General features: G+C 41.0%; 2 protein-coding genes across 3 annotated transcripts in view; one reads left to right on the top strand and one right to left on the bottom strand.

Annotated features, from left to right (window-relative positions):
- Positions 1-7180, bottom strand: part of LOC113824471 (uncharacterized) — an 11486-nt gene extending 4306 nt beyond the window's left edge. Inside the window, exons 1-3 of one of the 2 annotated variants that reach the window (XM_070142067.1) lie at positions 7118-7180; positions 5859-6090; positions 1-978 (exon numbers count right to left, since the gene is read on the bottom strand). The exon at positions 1-978 is cut by the window's left edge and continues 807 nt beyond it. In XM_070142067.1, the coding sequence (XP_069998168.1) occupies positions 551-978; positions 5859-6078 (648 nt within the window). In that variant the 5' untranslated portion in view covers positions 6079-6090; positions 7118-7180 and the 3' untranslated portion in view covers positions 1-550. Of the gene's footprint in view, positions 979-5858; positions 6091-6876 lie in introns of both variants that reach the window. The other variant, XM_070142066.1, reaches the window with a different exon arrangement.
- Positions 7181-9875: 2695 nt separating this feature from the next.
- Positions 9876-10000, top strand: part of LOC113824482 (dynamin-like) — a 7381-nt gene continuing 7256 nt past the window's right edge. The window contains exon 1 of the mRNA XM_027377229.2: positions 9876-9954. The gene's annotated coding sequence lies outside the window, so the exon portion shown is untranslated. The remainder of the gene's footprint in view (positions 9955-10000) is intronic.

The raw sequence follows: 10000 nt of genomic DNA, 5'->3' as shown, positions 1-10000 counted from the left end.
TCTCTCTCTCTCTCTCTCTCTCTCTCTTTGCATGTGCTCATCATTCGGCCCCCTAAATGTGCTTAGCGTTGTTCATTTGTTGTATTTTACTGTAGGTATTACCAAAATTGCAGATTTTCGGGAAAAAAAAATGTGCATTGTCTACATATACATAATAATTACAGTATTTTATCAATATCTCTCTATATACATGGGCACACACACATATATATGGATATATATATATATATATATATATATATATATATATGTGTGTGTGTGTGTGTGTGTGTGTGTGTGTGTGTGTGTGTGTGTGTGTGTGTGTGTGTGTGTGTGTGTTTATGTGTGTCTCTAGTCATTCCTATTCATATGTATGCGTTAGCAAACGTCTTGCTTATCAGAATTTGTGTGCAATGTGGAAACTGCGAGAGCTAAATGTAATTTCACAAATAGTAATATATTTTGTGTACGTGGCAGTGCGTTTTGCATCCTTGGCACAAGTACTGGGACCGAGGATTACACTTTCTTACGGCATTAACTCGTGTCGTGCTTAGCATACACCCGGGGTAATTCAGAGACCCAAACGGAACAGGCACACAGCATCTAGATCGCAGTCTCCAGTCTCACTCCGAACTTCGCAGGTCCCAGGACAGGGCAAGCTCGTAAGGATCGCGGGCCGTGGTGCAGCTTCTATATCCATAATCATGGACGGATCCAGGCCGGTGACTCCTGGAGGTAGTGCTACGGGCGTTCCTGCGGTCGGATCGGCGATTTCTGGAACTCCTGTGGGGATTCCTGTGGGTGGCTCCGTGATCGGGGGCGCATACGGTCCGTTGACGCCGCCCGTAGCGCCTACGAAGTCTGATGACATGAACACCGGTACGAGGCGGGTGAGGTGTAAGGGTCGGGGTGAAGGTGGCGCCGACGGAGGAGCTGGAACTGAAGCTAGAGGAGGAGCTCTAGGAAACATGGGGACCCTAGCGCCCCGCAGGTTGTACTCTGGAATTATGCAAAACAGGAATATTGTAAATCTATTCATCTATCTACCTAACTATATATGAAGAATGGCAAGGCACTCCATCATGTCGATACTGTTGTAGGAAAACCGACAGAAGACAAACTAGATTTAAGGCGCGGCTCAACTGGCCTCGTCTTCGTCTAGGACCTGCCTTGCGTCCGAGCGCCCAGCCAGACGAGATGTTCCGACTGCGAAAAGCACCGCCGGAACAGACCGCACATACCTCTATGTGGAACGTGTGGTCTTAACGCTTGAGCAGCACAGAGCACAACGACTTATTCCGTTTTCGCTAAAGTCTTGTTTCATGGGGTATATTTTTTGAAGAATGGAACCCGATTTACTGATTCAAAATTATTAATGCTAGTCTGACAGGCCGTCGACGCGAGTGTAGTTCCTCAGTTTCAAATAAGCCATTCCTTATTCATTTGTTTTTGGTAAAAAACGTAGTTTGGTTTATATAAGATATCATTTGTTGACTTTATTGATAATTACAGATCTTGATAATTTATTTAAGCGAATTACAAGCACTAATTTTTAAGTGCACCCTGGAAAGCCCGGAGATACCCGAGGAAAGAGACACCCTAGGTCAGTTATCGCTGGCTCCGCTCAGCCCCTAGATTTCACACCAAATGACGCGATTCAGCCCACAGAGCCGCACTTGGGGACATACCAGCGCTAACACTAGGCCAGTTGAACCGAGGTTTTATATATGCATATATATATATATATATATATATATATATATATATATATATATATATATATATATATACACACACACACACACACACATACACACACCATTTCGGTTTATTATTTGTCTGAATAGGAATTTGTGAAGAGTTCGAAATGTTACATGTATTTTCAATTGACTGTTTTCAGTTTCATATATATATATATATATATATATATATATATATATATATATATATATATATATATGTGTGTGTGTGTGTGTGTGTGTGTGTGTGTGTGTGTGTGTGTTTGTGTGTGTGTGTGTGTGTGTGTGTAAGCAGTCACACTAGTCTTCTGTCCTGGGATTCCTTGACAACCTCGCCGAAGTCTGGTCAGCTACAGTGACTCTTTGGCTCACAAGAGGCCTCCATGTCTTTGGTGCGTAGGAGTGGGTTGGTGTTTATATTTGTTGGTCAAATGAACGTTTATTTGATTTATCTTTAAAGAATTAATGGGACATCATTGTTCGATACAATATATATTATCTAAAGAATGGATTGTCTTTAACATGATATAATCAGTTTTTAGGATTTTGTCATGAGTTTAAAAGTACTTATATCATAGTTTTTGTTTCGGTAGTGTCTTTCCTGGTCTAGCTAGGGATAAATACTGACACAGCAGTTCCGTGCTGGCTAGGGGATCTTTATATCAGATCCCATTAAAGCTTGGGAAGCATCCCAGTCTGTCTTAGGATCTCTGGACAGATGAGAATAGTGTGACTGCCCCTTAAGTTGTGTGCCTATAAGTCCTTGATACTGCTAGTTTTCCTCAATGGAAGTGAAACTTGAACACCATCTAGTCCCAGATAATTAGGTACAAGTGACAAATGACCTGTTATTTGCATAATCCGGGATCTTCAACTCTGGCAATACGGCACCTAGCTTGATGGATGAACCTGCCCGTCAGTTTGTCTATTCACAAGACAATTCTGGGTGGAGGAGGCCCAATGGGACAACGAAAGAGGTCGTGGCTTGGGCAGATCGACCAAACCTGTTGCGAGGAGCTAGATATATACCAAGGGCCTGCATAGCGGATTGTTTTGAGGAACCCCCGTGGTTGGAAGTGAAGGGTCAGACACACACACACACACACACACATATATATATATATATATATATATATATATATATATATATATATATATGTGTGTGTGTGTGTGTGTGTGTATAAACATATGTATACATATGTATATATATGTATGTGTGTATACATATATACACATACATTAATAAATGTACTCATATATTTAACACATACACACACTAGGAGAACCAACCGAATGGTTCCCCTAGTAATTCCACAAAGTCTTAGATTTCGGTCTTGGTCCAAGAAAACTCTAGACCCAGGGGCTTTGCTTCATTGTTAGATGTATCTAGAGCCACCACTAGAGTTTCCAAAGACTAAGATAGAATAGCAACATTATCAGTAAAGTCAAGGTCAGTAACCTTGATATTACCCAGTGTTGCTCCACAATGACTTTGAATAATAGTTCTGCCCAGTGTCCAGTCCATACAAGTTGAAAAGTGTTAGTGCAAGGACACAACCTTGCTTCACTCCTGAACACTTTACAGGACTTTTAGTACCAAGATACAGGCTGATTCCCAATGCACCATATCGAACACCTTCAGGTTTATGTGGGCTGCAATCAGCCCATGCCCGAACTAATGGTGGGCTCTACAATGACTGGAAGTGTCAGGATACAGTCTAATGTGCACTTAACAGGAGAGAATCCTGATTGCTCGGGGCCCTAGTGCCTCAGAATGTGGTCTCTGACATGTCTCAGAAGAATGTGAGCAAGAACCTTGCCTGGTTTACTGAGTAATGCAATGCCATGGTGACTGCTGCAATTCCATCAATCCCCTTTCCCTTTCCAGAGAGGGAGTACCACACCCCTCAACAGGTCAGAGGGAACGATACCAGACAGCCAGATAGCAGTCAGGACAGCATGCAACCCCTGTGCCATAGGTTCACCACCAGCCTTTAACAGTTCAACTGGTATGCCACAGATACCAATTGCTTTACAACTCTTCTGTTTGGAGATTGCCCCTGTTACTTTAGTTATGGAGGGTGGATCCCCACTGATGGGTGGGTTCATCAATGGAATCTCGACACTACCCACATCTAAGTTAACCAAGTGCAATTGCTCAAATTAGCCCTACACTCCTGCACTGCAACGGGATCTGAGACGATCTGTCCACTTACTGAGTGGATTGCAGTCACCTGTGAAGATGGCTTGGAGTTCAGCTTTCTGAGTGCTTGGTAGGCAAGACATGGTCTAAGAAATGGTCTGTAATCCTCTGTAAGACTCCCAATATTGATCCTGTGCACCTGAGAATGATGCAAATCCCAATCCCCTTCCAGACATGCCACACGGCACTGTAGCCTCCAGTATCTCCTGCGAGATAAAATTCTATCTTGCACTTGGGCGTTCCCCAACTAATTCTTGAGCTGCATTGTGCTTCTCACGCTTAAAGGTGTCCCATAGAACTACAGGGTCCTTCAGGTTGTCAAGCACTGTGAAACGACCAGAAATTGCCTCAGCAATCCATCAGGCACACTTCCCACCCCTTAGCCTGTTCAAATGGTCATTGGACCACTGGGGAGTTTTGAAGTGGACCCGGAGGGTAGCCACAACTAATCTATGGTCAGTATCACAGAATTCGCCACTCCTATATACTCTGTAGTTCTGGAGGATCTTCCAACAAATGCTTATGAGGATGGGGTCGATCTCCTTGCTGCATTACCCGCATCACTGTACCACGTCCACCGATATGAGTCAGAGTGCTGGTGCCAAGAGCCAGAAATCCTCAATTTCTTGGACCTTCAATAACCCATAAAAGGAGACAGATACCGCATTGAAGTCATCCAGAACAATACGAATATCTCGCCAAGGACAACTGTCCAACACAAATGCAAGTTCTTTCACATCGAGTTACAGACTGAATGGTTCAGTCTCAAAACCATTGTACGCTCACTGACTGGAGTAAGCTCTTCTACCGACGGCTGAAGTCTGCTGGAGATGGCTATGACTACTCTCTGAAGATGGTGGCCATCACTGCAACCTGAACAGTAATAGCTGTAGCCCACATTGATCTTGCTGCTACCAGGTCTTCTCACATCCAAGAGAGCCACCACCTCAACTCTCAGCCGCTTCAGTTCCCTCAACAGTAATGGCAACCATTCACCATAATGCAAAGAGTGGATATTCCAAGCCCCCGCCGTGAGTCTCACCTGAGATTTAACCTCAGGCAGACACTCCAGGTGGATACTACTTCTGCCACCCCCATTGCCTAGTATAAAGGGGGGTGGCAGGCTGTAGGACCCAACATCCGCCTGTGGGGTTCCTTTGGGCCTTGTCCATCAAGCTTCACACTGTTTTAGCGGCTGCCAGAACAAAGGCAGGACGAGAAGCTCCCATTTCGATCTTACACCCCAGCATTCTCCCTCCCGATGAGGCCCTTAGTCTGCCTCAATTGCTGGGTGAGAGGGACAGTTCCCCTCTTCCTACCATTTTCGTTTATACTGAACACTGCCGATGAGTTATATTTGCGGGGAGGACTGACAAGGCCCATCTCCCCTGAGCCACCCTTTAACCCAAGGGGGCTGAGGTGCAGGAGTTCATACAGAGTCAGGGCATGTCCACATGTCAGTGGACCATGACCCTGTACATCTGGGCCCTCCTGGTGCTTTGAGAACCTCCCCCCATATATATATATATATATATATATATATATATATATATATATATATTATATATACATATATATGTATATATATACATATATATATATATGTATATATGTGTATATATATTTATATATATATGTATATATATATGTGTGCATATATATATATATATATATATATACATATACATACATACATACACACACACACACACACACACACACACACACACACACACACACACACACACACACACACACATATATATATATATATATATATATACATACACACACACACACACACACACACACACACACATACACACACACACACACACATATATATATATATATATATATATATATATATATATATATATATATATATATATATATATTATCTCGGATACAAATCTGAAACCTTTTGAGGCACCAACCTTGATTCCGGCTTTGTATCCAGAGTTGTCTCTTTCTCCGCTCCAGTGGCCGTGAGCTCGGCTCCCATGGGGTAAAGACTTCCTCTGCATACTCAGAAGATACCGTTTCTCCGGCCTCTTCGCGGGTGGCCCTTCGGTCCGACTCTCCTTCGGCAACTCTTCCGAAGGCGTCGCTGCTAAGGAGGACAAAGGGCAAGAGGAGGAGGGCGGGGATCTTCATGTGTGGTGCGTCCTGCGAAGAGTTAGTTATTTAACCGTCGTGCCGTTATATGTTTACGAAATCAAGCTTGGCCAAGGTTTTGAATAAAACTATACCACTCTTTCCTGTGTGTTTGTGTGTGCACGTGTGTCATCAATTTCTTTGTCTCTTTGTTTCCATGAATATGTCAGAAAGTTTGTTTATAAAATTTCGTACATACTCACATACACACATGATAAATAACTGAAAATATTGCGAAAACAGTGGATGGAAAACCAGTTTGTGTCCTGACTACTTTTAAAAAAATGATAATAAAAAAAGATGCCACATTCATATTTTACCTGTTAAACAAAAACTAGAAATGTTATTGTGCTGCTGTTGTGATAAAAAAAAAAACAAAAAAACAGATGCATCTGTTATTACAATATATTCTAATATAAAACTAATAATCAAATAATTAACTGGATGGAATATTTTGTCATTTTCATCATAATTTTATGTAGTACTGTTATCACTGCAAACATTTTTTTTTCCATTTTCCTTTTATCATCATAATCATCAGTTGCAGTATAACCATCACCCTAATTACCATTAGAATAATAGATATCACACTTATCAATGACACGGTGAATAGGCAATAGACCAGATTTACTGCAACTGCTTGTTAAACTCTTGTTACTGGGTTACACGCAGCCAAGCAGTCTATTCACTCTATTGCTTTTAACCAACAGCTCTGACCACTCCTGCGACGTTTTGCCTTCTGAGTCAGATACACAAACTCACTTTAAATCATCCACGTGTACTAAACATTGATACTACCTTTTAACGCGTTAATTATAGTCTATGTATATAAACGCCACTGTTTAGCACTGTCCTCGTGTGTGAACAAATGCTATTATCTCAGATTTCACTATATCCTTTCACACACAGATACGTTTGTCATGTAATTTTATATATGAAAAAGCTAGTCTTGCATGTTAATGAAAATAACGTCACATTTCACTGAGAAATCGCTTAATTACACAAAGCAAAATAACGTGTGCAAGCAGGGAGAACTCACGCTTTAAATGGGATTTTGAGAATACAGTCACCTCACAAGACCTGTCTCCAGCAAAGGCCGAACACTTTCTCTTTCTTTAATTTGGGAATACAGCTTCACATGCACACACGCAATCACTCGCTCACTCACTCACACGCGCGCGCGCACACACACACACACACACACACACAAGCATAAAACTAATGAATAAGGAATCTATAGATATTACATGTATATTCTGTTAAACTGAAAACACCAATTTGCTTCGACGATCAACAGATAAAGCAAGTAATGCTCCAGTTTCCGATGCTTTTATATGCTATGTTTGTGCTCTTACTTCTTTTCCACAATCTTTATTAATTTATTTATTTATTTTAAGTGCGTGCGTGTGTGTGTAAACGTATGAAATGTACAAGAATAAAAAGAAATTGTTTGCAAGTTATATTAATTTACAGTGATTAACAAGTAATAATTTTCTGCATATTTTTAGTTCAAAAAGATAATAGATAAATGAAAATGTGATTAGCGCTCTTGGATACACATCTGTATTATTTCAGTTCATAATTTAATTATCATTATTCTTGTCACCATTTTTATTATTGTCATTTCTTTATCATTATTATTGCCATTTTTTTGTGATAATAATGATTATGATGAAGATAAAGATGATAATGATTATGATCATTATCATCATGATAACAACAAGAACAAAAACAACAATGATAGTATTAATTATAATTATAATGGTGATGATTAATATGATTACTAATACCACTACCACTGCTTCAACTATTACCCTAATCATTCAATGTTATTATCATTATTATCATCACTATCATTCGTCCTTAACATGGGATCAGGTTTACCGACAGCAGACTCATATAATATATAACAATTAATCAATGATCAACCATTTATCCACAGCAGACATAACAATTAATCAAGGGTCAATCAGCTCCTGCACGTCCAGCCTAAGACCGACTCAACAAGAAAATTCCATCAAAAGCAACAGTCAAATAGAAAACAAAATGGATCAGCTGCTCGGAATGTTCTCCAAAGAATAGGTGGCAAGACGCAAGATGGTCACTCACATGCCCTGCCCTTGACTAGTCTTCCAGCAAACTTTCCCTTTTGTTAAATATCTCATGAGTCTGCTGTGGGTAATCATCCCATGTTTAGGACGAATAATAAAAATGACAATGAGAGTGGTGATGATAATGATAATGGTAATGAGTGATTATGGTAATAGTAGAAGCAGTAGTAGTAGTAGTAGTAGTAATTATGATAATTATCATTATAATCCTCACTTTTGTCTGCTTCTCAAGCCTGAATGTTCAGTGAATCTACCTCCACACCCTCTCTGCCTGTGCCCGTGATCAACGACCCCGACTCTTCTCTTTCCTATCCTGCTGAAAAAAACGACCCTCCCAGCTCCCTTCCCCACCCCCTACCCCCTACCCCCGCGTCCTAATGTAGTGGACGCATCGTCCACTACATTAGGCGGTCGAGTGCGGTCAAAAGTGGTAACCACTTTTGACCGCACTCGACCGCCACCTCCTGTTTTCAGCGCTTTTCGAACGCAGCCGATATACCATGGAAGGAGGGTGACATTTCGCTCGTTTCGGACGGCGCCCAACAACCTAACGAGCCAGTCCGAAGTGGCGAACTACTGAGCAACAGCAACAAGTAAACAGTACGCGGTGTTTTTACCCGCGTGAGGTTGACATCGCAGGAGCAGAAGAATGTACCGGCAGACGAGAGACACCGGAGAGCAGAGACGGACAACACAGGTTATGTATCCCACATTGCGCGCTATCGACTTTCCCAAAGTGTTCAGAATAACGCGAGCGCTAGCGAGTGCCAGTAACCGTAATCGTGATCGTAATTGACTTTAGTGATCGTGATTGTGATCGACCTTAGTGACCTTAATCGTGAATGATCGTGACCGTAAGTGACCATCCGTCGTATATATATGTGAAATGTGTACATTGTGTTTTGTTCTTTTTATATATTTCCTTTGTCATTACTCGTTTCTATTGTTGTATTGAATAATATTCAATATATATTTTTTGTGTAACGTATTCTTTACCTTATCCCTTCATATATACTATTCTTAATTTAATCGTAATTATAAGTGGAAAAGAAATTAATAAAATGTCTATATAAATAAATGAACACTGAAAACCTGCCTCAAAAGATAGACGTAAAGATAAATAACAGTTACAGTAACATTAACATTATTTTTTTTTAAGTTCAGGAGTATGCGACTCCTTGGTGGTAGCTGGTAGATTAAATGAGTTACCCCTACTAATCAATCTAATTAGCTTCAAAATCGCTACACTAAGCGACCGTCCCAGCTCCCTTCCCCGCTCCCTAGCCCCCACCTCCGCGTATGATATACGCTCTTTGAGTGCTTCTAGTTATTATTATTATTCAATTATTATTATCAATATCCTTTCATAATCATAATTACTTCTTTACTGTAGTATTCACTCTCACAATCACTTTTCTCATTAAAATTGTTAGTGTCATTTATGCCTTTAATAAGTTTGCAGTGTTTGTGTGTGTGTGAGCATAAATGGATGCAAGAGATTGCGTGTGTGCATGTGTATTTGTGCGTGAAAGCGAACGAGTGAGTGCGTAGAAGGATGAAAGAATGTGAATGCATGCGTTTGTGTGTGAACGAGTGAGTGAGTGCGTAAAAGGATGAAAAAGTGGGTGATTGCGCGTGTGTGTGTTTGTATGACCCGTTTGGAAAGCGAAAGTTTCACAGGCAAGTTGGCTGCCTGTTGAGACTACGGATTTATTTTCCTGTTGGCACTTGGCGGCTTCAGGTCTTTCCCCAAAGCACAGTTCTGGTACGAGTTCTGTCTTGCACAGTTTTTGTTGTTGTTATTTTGTGTA

This window comes from Penaeus vannamei, chromosome 28 (assembly GCF_042767895.1).
Source record: "Penaeus vannamei isolate JL-2024 chromosome 28, ASM4276789v1, whole genome shotgun sequence".
NCBI lineage: Eukaryota > Metazoa > Arthropoda > Malacostraca > Decapoda > Penaeidae > Penaeus > Penaeus vannamei.
Note: the sequence above shows the minus strand (reverse complement) of the source record. Positions and strands in the feature narration are given on the sequence as shown.